Consider the following 15,408-nt stretch of genomic DNA (forward strand, 5'->3'; position numbering starts at 1 on the left):
GCACCTCACTGACTCGTCCATTGAAGTGAACTCATTCAGTAGGGCCTCGTAACAACTGGAACTCGTTTTAATATCAACTTCGAGTGCAACCACACCAAGATCGCACATGAGAACGCCACGCGTGTCCACCATGACCAACAAAGCCGCTCCCCACCCATCCAATGCAGCGGCGTATCCGTCGTGTTCTTTAGACCACCTCACACCGCCACGCGTTCTTAATCTGCCGTGCATTCTCTCAGTCCGAGAATTGGCTGACGTCTTTCGATTTAAAGCTTTCGTGACTGCAGGGATTCATCTTCTTGGTTCTTTCGGTAAAGTCACGTAGAAGGGAAATAATAAAATAATAAAAATAAAACATAATAAAATAATTCTCACGACGTTTCGGCCACAACGCAAGCAGCACAACGCAAGCAGCCGTCGCTGTCTCCCCGACAGACCTGTTCTTCACCTGAGGACGGCTGCTTGCGTTGTGGCCGAAACGTCGTGAGAATTATTTTATTATGTTTTATTTTTATTATTTTATTATTTCCCTTCTACGTGACTTTACCGAAAGAACCAAGAAGATGGCTGGCATCTGTTGTTTTTGGGTGGCAGGAATTGATTTGAAGCGAGATCCTTTGTACCGCTGTTGCCGTGTTGGAGTTTCATTACTGTGCAGTAATTTACTGCGCAGTTCTGATCTTGGACCTCATGTTGACTGATACATCTGTAGTAGTATTCAGGAGGCTTGACGACGGGATCGGAGGCACACTTATTTATTGACACCAACTTGTGTACACACAGTACTTAAGGGGTTAACGTTCCCTTTACTCAACTAACAGGGAGACACGACATCTAACCCTGCTAACCTAAACCCGAGTCCTCCACTACGGAGCTAAGGGAGGCTACCTATCCCAGCCCTGGTCAAGCTGGGATCTCGGCACCCTGAGTCTGGGCTCTCGGGGCCACGCCACCGGCTTGCCCTGGTCGGCCCTGACAAGGACAGCGAGCCAGGGGAGCTCCGGGGCCTATGCTAGCTGGTCTTCGGTCTTCGCTGGTTAAAGCTGATACTCCGACCTCGAGCAATCCGGCTCACCACTACTCGGCCCCCGGGAGGGGCCCGTGGGTGATGCAGGTGCGGACGTCGGTGTGAGCACCTCCTCTGTGTACGGCCCTGACCACGCCCCTTGTGTTTGTTAGCCATCCGCGCCCATACACAATTACACCTCTACACATCTGTGCGGGTTTGGTCTGCAGTGGAGAAGGCGATCATAATCGCCATTGATGTTAGACATGGAATGGAATCGAACTCGGGTATCCAGGTTCATGTTGCAGTGCTCTAAACACAGCACTACCACTCCTCCCCATACAGAATAATGCAATTCAAAATAATAATGATTTCTCACACGCGATTTTACGTAGCCATCATGAATAAAAAAATAGATTGTATGATAAATCAACGCTTTGTTACACACCTGTCACTAATAATAATAATAATATATTGCATAATTTATTCTGTCATGGCTACCTCCGCGCACCGGTCTCTCACTTGGCGTGAAGCTTCATGCTGCGACGTTTCTGAAATGATTCTCTATGTCATCACTTGATGGTGTCAAAATCGGGTTGACATTTGAGGATTTTTTTTCGTACAATATTCAAACCGTGATTACGTTGCTTTTATAGACTTCTGAAATCTGGTTGACAGTGTGATTGATGGTAGAGAAACTTTTGCAAAAACCTTGCTTGTTCATTTGGTTGGTTGACCTCTAAATGTTCCTTGTTCCGTTCCCAATGAGCTTTGTGAACAATTTATGTCCACCTAATTTATGTCCACCTAATTGGAGGCTTAATAGGATTACACTCTTTGAAGTCGACGTTTCTCTCACTTTTTTAAGCGAAAAATGGTCGTGGACTCATTCTGTGATGGAGGCGTTTAATTTTTCTGGCCATATATTGCGTGAACAAGCCCACATCCTAACAACGTTTTCCTGCTCCTTTAATGTTAACTACCTCGTCTGGTATACAGGAGGTTGTGGGTTCGATCCTGACCCTAACGCCCGTATATATTTGGAGTTTTGCGTGTCTCTCTCCCCGTAGTCGCGTGGATTTGTCTCCCGGGTCCTCCGGTTTTCCCCTCCACATTTCGAATCAACATCATGCTTTTATAGTATTTGATTGCTATACATTTCCACGTAATAGGCCACTCCGTTGAGCTATCCTTGTGGCCAGGTCGCGTCTGAAAAATTGCTGTAGAGCTCAGTGGACCTTGCCTGGTAAAATGAAAGTAAAAAAGAACTGTCCGCAATTATTCCATCTGATCCAGTAGCCTTCCATTGAAGGATGACATCTGGAAATCTTCCCCCACCCCCTTTCATCTGATAGATGCTGCGTGTTCCTCGGATTAAATATATATTTTCTACCGCAATGCTAGTTCAGGAACCACTTACGGTCGATGATGGTAATGGTTCCCGAAGTAGCCTGCCCATTAAATGCAAGGGCGCAGGAGAAAAAAATGAAAAGCCGTCGTGCGAGCATTTAACGTTTGTCAAGCGCACACCGCTTTGCGCGAGCATTTCATCCAATTCCAGCGCTGGTCAGCACACTTTACTATTAATCTATTCAAAACAGTTGATGTAGAGCAGTCATATTTTTGGATGTATTGCCTTTTCGTAAACATTGATATTTCCCCCCCCCCCCCCCCCCCGGTGCCATTTTTGAGTTGTAGCCCATTAAACGCGTGAATATTACAGCAGGAAATATTTATCACGCCGTCAATTTCCGTAACCCCCATTACGTGTGCCGGTCTCTCCTCACTCCCTCCCTCCCTCTCTCCCTCTCTCTCTCTCCAGGGTCCTGAGTAGTGCACAACAGCCGCTGTCATTGCTGCAATTGCAGGCCGAGATGTGTCCTGGTTGCCCGTGAGAGATGCGGAGATGTTATTGCACGCTGAGATTTTTTTGCCGGCTCGACGAGGGCTCCGCTGTTAGCAGGAGGTTGCTCTCCCCCCCCCCCCCAGCCGTGGCTTTTTGTTTACTCCGAGGGCACCGAGCCCCCTTTTTCGCGGCTTGAAACGTCAATCAAACAGTGGAAGATGGGTTTTTCTTCTTCTTCCAAATTCACATTTCCGACGCGTGCTACGTTCCAACAAACGCGCTTGCCCCGGCGTTACAGATCGTGCACTTCCTTATTTAACGAGCTTGTTGCTGAGATTTTACAGGGTTGGTTGAACGCCTTTTTTTAATGGGTATGTAAAAGAGGATTGGGGTTGGGTGGGAGGGGGTTAGTGAAAGGTTTTATTTAAAATAGAGTTGGCCAGACAGCTCCGGTGGTTAAAGAAAATGTTAAGCAAAATTCTGTCACCACATGTAAATAACAAAAAAATTGTCTTATCACCCACTTTGCTCTCCAGTCCATTATTATCAAGCAGCATTTTAAGCCAACACACTGGGCTGATTTTCACCTTCTGGGTCTCATCAGCATAATGTTTTGTTGAGTTTGTTGTCCTTCGCCCACACACCGATTAACACGGTTGGCTAAGTTTGGGTGCAAAAGAAGTTCCACATACATACAGCATAATTAGGCCTGTTAAATGCATTACGTGTGCCTACAAAAATAAAAGAATCAAGAATACAGTGGGATAGAACCACAATTCCAGAACGAAACGTCAATCGACGAAGCGCATTGCCATGTACTGGCCACCACCAAGCACCTCTCTGGTGTTTCTTATGCGCATGATGATCTGTGCGCGAATGGTGATTGAGCAGAATGACCAAAGCAGAGCGTTAAACCTCGTTAGGAATTTCTAAATTCTTATTGCTTCTCTCCAGCGTTGTTTATTTATTTGTTTATGTGCAATGCTTGGAGATATTTTATTGTGAATCGGTGCTTCATGAAATTAATATTGGTTGTATTGTTATTTCTAGATTAGAAGCTTTCGTGACTGCAAGGATTCATATTCTTAGGTTTCCTTTTTTTATTTTTTACCTACGTAACTTTACCGAAAATACTAAGAATACGTATTGTTTTTATTAGTTTGGGGGGTGGAAGGTTAGTAAGGGAGGGAGGAGCAGGGAGCGAGCATCATGAGTCGAAGCCATGGCGGGCTGTATGAAGAACGGTCTGGGTACGGCTTGCGTCTGGAGCCTAATGGCCGTGGGAACACGGCGAGACGCTGCCAGATGACCATCAGTGGTCTGGCATTATTCATGGTCTGCCATTGCCGTGTGGAATCGGGACGTCTGCCCTCTGACAAGAGTTCACGATACTTGTGACACTACCACGCGTGAAGCTCTTTGAAGTGTTCTTTTTAGTTCCAAAAACAAACTTTTGAGGACACTGAAAGAAGTATTGCTTCTTGTGGAGAGCTGGGGAGGGGGGGGGGAAGCACCAAGATATATGATGGTCAGATATGTGATGCTATTTTGTGATGATGATGATGATGTTTGTGTCAATAACGAATATGCTGATGTCGTTCTCCCAGGAGGTGGATGAGGGGGAGGCCCCACAGAGGAACTGGAAGGGCATCGCCATCGCTCTGCTCGTCATCATCATCGTCTGCTCCCTCATCGTCACCTCCGTCATCCTGCTCACACCCGGTAAGGATCGTGTCATCGTCAATCTACACTCAGCTCCACATTTATTACACGGAAGTGGTCATTCGATCAAAACCGCTGTCGATATCACACACAAAGTGATTGCCATGTTATCGACGCTGGGAGGACGATGCGGTGAGGTAGACCAACGGCCTGGATAGCATCTTTTTTTGCATGGCGGCCGAGTTGTTCAGCAACGTTTGTTCACATGAGCCCTATGGCGGTACCCCGGGGTACCAGATAATGAAAAATGGCCGAGGCAATTAAATACTTTATTTCTGGGACACTATTTTTTCTAGGGGTGTACTTAACTCCGCGACTGGGGCACCAATCAATCCGAAATCAGTGCTATTCCGCGATGTCGAAACGCCGAACATTAGCATAAAAAATCCGTTATCGAACAATTAAACTTTGAATAGTGCATCGTGTACAGCTCGTCGAGATGAGTCGATTGACGCATCGCCGGCCATCAACAGACTAAAAAAAATTAACCCGTAAAAACAAAGTTTTCACTATAAATCCTTTATATGCGTGGCATCGGTTTTATTTTATTTTTCATTTCTGTTTTTCTTGAGTAAGAGTTTAATTTTTATCACATTGGTATTTTAAATTAAATATGAAAATTTTTTTTCCTAAAAAGTGGAAAATTTTGGAATTTTTTTTCACGAAAATAAATTGTCACGCACAACGAGTCTGTGTGCAAAATGTCAGCTCGATTGGATCACGGGAAGTGGGTTAAAAAACGACCGAAAGATTTGCACGGTCGTAAGCGCACAAGCAAGCAAGCAAGTGAACTTAATATAAATGATTTAATGACTGCATCACGGACATTACGCGAGAGTACCCCAGGGTACCGCCATAAGGTTCATATCTATGATGCGGCCCGTGTGAACGTGGGCCTGAGGCTCACCTTCATGTGGTGGCACTGTTACCTCGTCACTTGCTTGTGCTTCGTGCTGCTCCTCTTTGTCCCTAATTAGTCCAGAATACGCACGCTACCTGCACCTGCATCTCTATTGGTTCGCGTGTGTTCATGTTTCTATCATCGCACCAAGATAATAGACATTGCTTGCGAGTACTCTTAGGGTTTTTGGGTGAAGTCACGTAGGTAAGAATAAAACTAAAACTAAAAAATAATAGAAATAAAATTCATTATTAGTTTTATTCTTACCTACGTGACTTTACCGAAACAAACTAAGAGTATGAATCCTTGCAGTCACGAAAGCTTCAAATCTAGAATTGCTTGCGTGTGAAACGAACCTTGTTTGTTGTCCTCACAATATGTTTGCGCAGTTCTTTCTCTTTCCGATCCGCGTAATTTTGTGTTGACGACCGATTAAATACCTCCCATTTGTTAGTTGAGCAACCTTCCATCAAGGACCCCTCCTTACGCGTTCTTGTGCAATGTTGATGTTGTCGCTCTGCTCGTTTACCACGGATTTCCCTTGCAATATAGCCGGGCAATTGAGTCTTTCCACGGATCATCCTGTTTGGCCAAACTCGAACGAATCATCGGCACATCAGACGCCATCTAAAGTCCACCAGACGTCAACTCGAACATAACCCAGGAAATCATCACGAACGGCCGATATGAACTCCAGCCTTTCGGATTGCAGTCAAGCACCGCGCTAAAACTTGGCAATCTTTGACCTCTCGCCTGCTGAAACAAAACCAAAATAAACTCGAAACCTTCCAGATCTACGCGGTCACACAGCAGCACACCTCCGTGTAACGCCGGGAGCTCTTCCACGATCGCGCCGTCAATGTTATCACAAAGTGTGCGATCATCCAAAGTCCTGGACTCGTGCATATTCGATTCTCATGCCGAGTTGTGGGCTTTGGCAGCTTCCTATTCACTGGCAGTGGCACCTCCTCAAAAAGTTAACAAAGCTCTGTATTACTGTATTATTATTATTATTCAGCGTCCTTTAAAACCTACAGATCAAAAAAGCTTTTGTATTCATAAGGTCAACAAATGAAAGGGTTCACATTTCCCCCAACCAATGCAGTTGTGCTATAATCTAGTGGGGGTGTCTGTGCGCGAGTGAAAAATATCGGTAACTTTATGTGACACCCAGAGGGTGCGCCTTACTTTCCGGAGCGTCTTATAACACTGGTCAACAAAAACAACATTTTTTTGTGGCCTGGACTTTTGCAGCTGTTTTAGACTAATTTCAGGGTGCTGATTCCAAATCTTATCTCAGATTTGCTCTATCACATCTCATTTTTATGCTATCGGCATACCCCATTTTCATTGATTTTACCCGAAATTAACTCTGTCACTTATGATTGCAAGTTGTTGCGAGTCAGTGACTGCTTTAGTGTTAAAATATGGTGCTGTATTTTTAGGATAGTGTGTTTATAATATCATTTTATGTAGATATCCACATTTATTTAATATTTTTCTTCTGCAGTTTTTATTGAAAATGCAATATTTGATATATCAACAACCTGATGCGATAGACAAAAACTGATGCCAGATTTGAAATCAGCACCCCAAAATTACCTTAAAACCGTTGGAATACCTTATGCCAGAAAAAGTGTGTTGACCAGTGTATAATCGAGCGAAACGTGAGAAAATCTTTGGAAGAAAAAAGAGAGAGAGAGGACAACATCCTGGGAACACCAGGACGGGTGGCAACTGTAGCGAGGCGACACGTTGGCGAGAAGCTGGGGAGCGTACCACGTGGGGAGCGTACCACGTGGGGACCCCGGCGATCTGAGCCGCGACGCCCATTAAGGCGTAAATACATCATTACGTGTCCCCACTTGGCCGGGAAAGCCCATTTCTCTCTCGCACCTGCCACATCCATTCTACTCTTCACTCTTCTGTCATTTATTGTACTTTATTTTATTATTATTATTTATACCTTTCTATCAAAACCACCCCCCTTTCCCCGTTAACCCGAATTTGATGGGCGATTGTCTGTGACTGCGTCAAGCTGACGGAGTGATTTTTTTTTTCATAGAGCGATTGCTATGTTCCCCACCTACCCCCACCACCTCCACCGCCCGCCCGCCCGCCCGCCTGCCCCTGGGCCGACGCGAAACTCCCGCTACGGGACCCCGTGTGGTCGTTAGTCAACCGGGCAGGCAGGGTGGGCCCGTACTTCTCCCGTTCAGGCCAGGTAAAAAAAGACAAAAATATCGCGCTTGGAGAAGCAGGCCAGTCACCAGCCAGTTGCTGATGAAAAAAAAAAATGGACTTTTGAGGAGTTGGGTGAATCGTCAAAAAATAAATGTTAGATATCCCATCCAGACGTTGGCTCATTTCATACATTTCATATCTCATATCCCTGTTGTTGTTTTTTCGCATGCCCGTGCACTCGTCAGCCTTCCTTTATGTTGACGTTTCTGTAACTTAATTTTAATACGAATGTTTTTTTAAGTAATTGGTCTGAGCAAAACTTTTATTTCATGAAATGTATTTAATTTTTGTATTTATTTGTTTGTGCACATTTTACATTTCTTTTGTAAGATGGTTCTTTTGCTCTAATTTCCATTTGCTTTCAAATAGTATATGTACGTTATGAATAATAATTCAAATTTGTGATGCATATTCCATCATCGGATCCTAATACACAATGCATGGAAATCAGGAAACGAAACCAGAACCAGGACAACCGACCAAACTAAAGAGGAAAGGCCAGTTTAAAGAGATGGGTTTCGAAGCAGACAAATATATATACCGAATCTGATTTCCTGATTTCAGGTGGCAAGGCGTTCCATAGCTTGGGTTCCACCCTAACAAAAGCACACATCGCCAAAAGAGCACAACCTCGACCTGGGAGCGCTGAGCAGTTGGAGATCAGAATATCTTAAGGACCTTGATGGAATATGGAAATGCATTAGTTCTTGCAAGATTGCTTTCGTTATTTTGTTGACCCAGGTTACTCTCGCAAATTGTGTCCTATCTTGATCTTTTGGCTTTCTCACCTGCTTAAACAACATGAACTTGAGACTTCCAGATCTATGCGTCACGCAGTAGCATTCATAGAACTTTGCTCGTACGCTCCACATCGCGGCGTCGAGGATGCGAACCAAAGAAACGTTGCAGATAGCAGGAACAACGTGTCGCAGAATTTCTTCACACCCATTAAAAAACATCTCTGAACAAGAAAACGTACCTGTTCTCTATTTTGTTTTACACAACGTCTCCCCCGATTATCCCCGTCCTTATTCTTCACGGAAGGGACTGAAAACTACGGAGAGCAAATCCATAGAACCGGTGACCCACCAATCTAGATTGCCTTGACCCTGTCGATAATAGGCATTGCGGATTAATGAGCCGAGGATAAGAGGACTTTTACTGTACTAGATATGCTTGTTAATTTGGCCCCTGGTGTAGAATATAAATCCTGCAATTGGGGCTACAGGAAGTTGAATCTTTATGGGAAACCACACGCCCCCTATGGTCTATCCTAGATAGTGGACGCCACCGTACCACATCACAAATAAAATACAATTTAGTCACTTCCAATTGATAATAATATCTCCTCCACTGGAAACTACTTTTTTTCCCAATGATGCCATTGAACATTGAATAAAAAAATATATATTTCCATTTAAATAAATTTACATGTACATTTTTGCTTTACTTTATTACAATTTATACGAAATGTGGTGCCTGCTCGCATCAATGTTATAGCTGCTCATTAATTCATCAACTTTTTAAAACATTTACCAGTTCATTTCGAGGGGCTTCATGGCGGTAGAGTGCAATCACCGACTGGTGAGCCAGTCAAATCTTTGCACCCTCTCTCTCGGTGTTCTTCAGACCACAATCGTCGATAAGACATAGTCCGTGCGATGGCCGTCACACAATTGAAACCCATTGGGGTTTGACAGCACGTTGGGGTGTTTTCACATTCGTGTATTGTCGGGGGCCGCACTAAAGGCCACGAGTGGCCCTGGGGCCTTGCAACGAAGAACACTGCTCTGCTCTGAAGAAGAACCGTGGCTTGAAATGCCGGCCTGCTTCGGTATTCTCTCATTGTCAGGCAGTGTAATTAACACGTGGTGAGTGTTTTCTTAGTTAATGTCATCAACGGGTTTATATCTTTTTTAAAGCTGTAGAAACAGAGAGGGCTGAGCATTGCATCAGTGCAAGCAGCATGGCAGCAGACCCGAGGCGGCGCTTAAACGTGTGGTCTTTTTGTTTTGTGTGTGTCGGATGGAACCCATCATTCACTTCAGCCGGGCACACGAATAAACTAGCCGCTCGGATGTTTGGATGGCCTCACCGTGGTACTTTGACAATAAACGATACGAACAAAATGCTCTTGGTGTATCGTAAAGCAGTACGATTTAACTGTACGGTGCTTTGTTTGCGCTGGGAGTCCATTTTATCGCGGCAGTTAAACGCAGTTTAAGTTCATCTCGCGGACGTGTGTCCGTGTGTGTGAGCGAAGAGCTCGTTTGGGCGGACTTCTGTTTGGGGACCGCTGACGTTTCCTCTGGCCCCTTGTTTGCACCATGGTTTTTGTTGTTGTTTAGTCGACATCAAACATTGAGCAGGAGCCAATACGCTGGCTTCGTTAGGAAAACAAAAAATCGACAGGATATGAACTTTTGCATGCTTTGTGGGCTGCAGTTGCTTACATTTTTGTAATTATTTTAAAGAGTTGTATACATGTATGCAAACATTACCAAATTAATATTGTGATTTATAATTGGGTTGTTTTGGTTTCGATCGTGTAGCTATTGTGTCAATGTTTGATAACGACCCTTAACCGTCCGACAGCGCCAACCACAAAGTTGTCAGGTGACGTGCAAATATGCCAATTGATTTGGTTTCATCAGCAGCACCTGAACATTCATATTTCCTCTTCATTTGTGTAATTGCTTTTCCAAAGTAGCCCCGCGGTTTCTGCTTGTCTTGGGACTCGCTTCTCGCGAAATCCTTCCACGGGGAATCGCGCGCAGCCTCTGCTTGCGGTGATTCGACCGCGTCAAGGTGTGCCGAGAGCGAACTATACCGGAGAGCGTGACCCCACGTGACCCCACGTGACCCCACGTGCCTGCGCGCTTCCAAATGGCTCGAAGGAAAGGGCGCCGCACTATCTCAGAATTGGACGCGGCGTAACATTTGACTAACGTTCCCGGCCTTTTATATATATTACAATTTGTCCGCGGCATTCTGGCTGAAATTAGCAGCGTGGGATTTTAAAGCGGGCATGGTCGGGCGAAGCCCACTACGGTGACTCGGAGGTCAGAGCTTCAGCCATTGAGCTGTAGAACGTCGACCCCACTGAACCCACCGACGTGCAGTTCAATGTTTGATTCAAGTCACATCCACCCACGGTTTGTGATTTCCTGCTTCAATGAACATTAAGGCCATCGGTGCTTGGATCCTGTATGCAGCCCTGAGCCACTGATGGAATTTCCACATCTCTGGACAGGGGTGAGTCCATCCATAGGAGAACCACTTTTTACTTACCTACAAGTTGGTATATATTTGTTAAATCCCCCAGCCCCGGGATGAATGATTGACTGAGGCAACGCCAAACCAGGATTAGAACTCGGAACCTGCTGATTGTGAGCCCGCTTGCTCTACCACCGAGCCACCTGGCCAGATTCATATTTCTCTAAACTTGCTCTGAGAAATGGGCGTTAAAGATCAGGTGATGTCATTCGTGAGACTTGCCCTTTGTGCGTTCGTTAAACAGCCCAAATGTCATATTCCAAGAGTGAGGGCTTGAGTGAATGTGATTTGAAATCTGGTCTCTGGTTTCGAGGTTGAAAAACACATCTTGAAGTATTCCATATTTAATCACACACTTGACAACGCATCAGTTCATAGATTCAAATGGAATCTTACACTCGAAATGCTAACATTGAATTGCATCTGGAATAATTGATTATTTATGATTCATAAAAATAAGATTCAAATGATGCCTTGGTATTACTGTGCAGTTGCGCCAATAATAAATGAGATCACATAAACAAGACATTAATAACGCAACTACATTGTGACCCTGAATCACTGCAGTTCTTCGAATCATCGTAAGATTACCATATGCTCTGTGTTAAAGGCCTCATTTCCCCCCCTTTATTTAAAGCATTGTGGGGATGCATCCTATAGTCCAGCAAGTGTGCGTGCATGTGTGTCACTAGGTTTGTGTAACCTTATTGGAAACCGGGTACAAGATTGTGGTGCATCCTACTATCTGTAACATCTTATCCAGAGGACATGGTCATTTCCTCAGCCTACTCAGGTAGTACTAAAAACGACTTCTAAAAAGAGCAGAGGTCAAATAGCCGTTTCAACAATAGGGATTAACCCGTAGCCAGCAGACCTGCATTTTAGTGTATTGGCCTGGTCATCGTTGACCATTGCTTAACACCACACAGGATAACGGATTCTGGTTGTGTACATAAATCGAGTGGAGGGGTTAACCGGTAGACGGGAACAGGACGGGACCATTCGCTTCTATTCACAACTGGAATATAAAAAAAAACATATTGGTCTGTAGTAGAAGAGGCCCTTGAAGGATGTCATGTGAATGCCTCTGATTTCACTCGGGGGTTGCTTTGTATGAGAGGGGTGGGGGTATTGGGACGGGGTTGGGGGGGGGGGATGCGGGTGGGGGACATTTTTCTCTGCTGTCTGTAGGAGGATCCAGAATTGATTAAACCCAACTTTGATATGTCACCAGATAGGGCAACTGGGATGTAATGTTCATATATATACAAAATTAAATTACAACCTTGCATCTGTTTATTTGCATGATGAGATTTCAAAACGCTTGGGGGGGTCTGCGAGGGCGAGAACCAGGACGTGTGTCATCGTCGGGTGATACCGACAACTGGAGAAGGCAAAGAGGGAAGTCTGCACTTGCCAGCCGACATATATCATCGCTGCCTCGTGGTCCCAGCTGACTCCGCTGCTTTCTGCTTGAACATTAGCGTTGTCCGTTGTTGGCCCGGGCCGGGGCCTCTCCCCGCCCCCACGCCCCCACGCCCCCCCTTATTTACCATTTTGGCCCTGTGGGTAGGTGGATGAATGGATGGATAGATGGATAGTTCAATGGCCAAGTGGATAGGCGCGTTAAACACTGCTGGCCCGGCCGTTGGCCCAGGGTGGCCCATTGCCGGGACGTTTGTCTGAGACGGCACCCAGCGCGTGGCGCCTTTCGCATGCACTCTAAGTGATTGCTCGCGCTGCCCCTCCATCACTCGCTTTACTCTTCCCCGGGATCTGTTTTGTCTCCCGATCCCGGTCGTGATTCATGGCCGGTGTGCCCGCGAGTGAAACACGAGCGCCATCAATCTCGCCCTCCCATCTGCTGCTGTTTCTTATTTTGGAGGTAGTAGATTACCCCCCCACCCCTCTCTCTCGCGCTCTCTCCTTCGTGCGCATGTGGTTTTTTTGGTGCGCGGGGAGCAAACGGCGGTGGTCGATAGCGCGCTGCGCTGCGAACCCGGCCATCCCGAGTTCGATTCTCGCTCATGGCCGCCAAATACCAGTTGACGATTTACCTGAACCGGGCCTAGGCCTCCCCTCGGTCAAATCGGCCTCGAATGCGCTACCTGGTGCGGTGTGTAAGTTTCGCCACTCGGGAGACGAAGACGGTTTGGTGCCATTGTTTGGCCACACAACCCCTCGTGTGCCGTGCCAGCCTTCATAGAGGCGCTTACTCGTCAAAACAGCACTTGCACCAATAGCCTATGGACGCTATACCTGGAATATGTGTCTCTGTACGAGGTGGGAACTGCATTCGTGTCACTTTGATGTACTGTTGCAAGTTAGCCAAGCAACGACCCCACCCCCTTACCCCACTCTTGAGGTCACGATTCATGTACTGTTGCCACACTTCAGAACCGAACCCAGACGTAAATCTCAAGCCGCCTCGATCTATAACAGCTGTGCTGCAGTCTCTCGTAATAAAGTTCAACACAGCCGCACCGATACCAGGTCTGCGTACAAATCCATTCCTGTTGCCACCCGAGCACGGGCGCGAAATCTAATGACCGTCCGGGGTCAAACACGGGCAGGTGGCAAAATCTCAATTGAAGGGTCACATTTTTTCCTCCCCTCTCAAAAACTGCGGTGCAATGCAGCGCAACACGCGTGGCTGCAGTGGCAACACGTTAAATAATTATGTAATAATGTTTATCAAAACACACTCGTTTACTTATTTATCCAGGAGAGCCTCACAGTAGTTAGGACTTTTTTTTCCCAGGAGGGTCCTTTATTGGGGGGTTTCGATGTTTTCAGCCGATTTAGTGATTAACTTTATTTTACATACTCTTTGGGGTTTTTTTCGGTAAAGTCATGTAGGTAAAAAATAAAATGAATGAAAACAACTAAATTCCATCACGACGTTTCAGGCGCAACACAAGCGTCCTTCTCCAGGTGGGGACAACTTAGCGAAAGCACAACCGCTTAAGTGGTTGATTTTTTACCTACGTGACTTTACCGAAAAAAACCCAAAGCGTATGAATCCTTGCAGTCACGAAAGCTTCAAATCTAGAATTTATTGTACATGTAGGAGGAAACTAGAGCACCCGGAGAAAACCCACGCGGTGCGAGGGGGGCAACGCTCTATCCCCGTACAGATGGGAAACACATGGCGATTAGTCTCCTTGCCGTACTGCCTTCTCCTGGTGAGCCTGGCTACGGCACAACCTCGATGCCCGCCCACGGGAGTGGAGTTTCAGCAAAGTCTGTGCGGTGATCCACCAACACTCGCCACCGCTGCTGCTGCCTCCACAGTGCTGGGGGGTTACTGCAGCCACGTGCAGCATGGCCGCCACCACCGCCCGGCTATCACCATTGACATTTTTAAATCCTTTATATGAAGTTCACTTGCTTGCTTGCGCGCTTACGACCGTGCAAATCTTTCGGTCGTTTTTAACCCTCTTCCCGCGATCCAATCGAGCTGACATTTTGCACACAGACTCGTTGTTGCGTGACAATTTATTTTCGTGAAATTTTTTTCTCCAAAATTTTCCACTTTTTAGGAATTTTTTTTTTATATTTAATTTAAAATACCAATGTGATAAAAATGAAACTCTTACTCAAGAAAAACAGAAATGAATAATAAAATAAAACCGATGCCACGCATATAAAGGATTTATAGTGAAAAACTTTGTTTTTACGGGTTAATTTTTTTAGATCTCACACAATATTCTAGGCACGTATCGTGCGTGCAGTAATCGTTTTGATTCGATGCATCGTTACACCTCGTGATGTATCCCCTAGGTTGACTTGACCTTAAATGAATGTCGGTGGCTGCTTACACAAAAACACCTTCGATGGAATTTTTCTATTGGCCAACCAATTTCAACGAAGCTCAACAAAAGCAAGCAAGCGATTAATAAACACACGGGAGTAAGCGTCATCACTGGCGGACACAAAGGTGGAGTTGCATCTGGACACGCCATCCACTCGTTGTTCCGTGCCGGGCCCTTGATGGGTGTGCTCGCCAACGGCATTTGGCGGTGTACAAGGCTGTGAAACAGAAGTCCATTGCGTCCCTATTAATCTCTTCCCCCCTCAAGACATCGCCCTCGCCATCCGCCGGTGCTGTTTATTTCGTTTATTTACGCTATGTTACCACCAGCACCGTGCCCCGCAAGGCAAGGGGGAGGCTTAGTGCACGTAATTACATCACCCCTGAGCTGTGCCAGTCAGCACTGGGGCTGTTTTACACTCGCAGACTCGTATTTCAAATAGCCGTTTCATGCGCTATCACCCCCGGAAATGTGTGTGTGTGGAAAATGTGCTCACTCGGCCTAAAAAAAAACGCGTGGATGGAGAGCTAGAGAGAGTGAAAGCGGCGGTGGAGAGAGAATGAAAGGGGAGAGAATGAGGAGAGAGAGAGAAAGAGCC

The 15,408-nt window shown here is 45.9% G+C and overlaps 1 protein-coding gene across 1 annotated transcript in view; it reads left to right on the plus strand.

Annotated features, from left to right (window-relative positions):
- Positions 1-15,408, plus strand: part of LOC144943501 (inactive dipeptidyl peptidase 10-like) — a 518,643-nt gene that overhangs the window by 120,296 nt on the left and 382,939 nt on the right. Inside the window, exon 2 of the mRNA XM_078871017.1 lies at positions 4,460-4,574. Within this exon, the coding sequence (XP_078727143.1) occupies positions 4,460-4,574 (115 nt within the window). The remainder of the gene's footprint in view (positions 1-4,459; positions 4,575-15,408) is intronic.

Source organism: Lampetra fluviatilis, chromosome 31, assembly GCF_964198595.1.
Source record: "Lampetra fluviatilis chromosome 31, kcLamFluv1.1, whole genome shotgun sequence".
Taxonomy (NCBI): Eukaryota; Metazoa; Chordata; class Hyperoartia; order Petromyzontiformes; family Petromyzontidae; genus Lampetra; species Lampetra fluviatilis.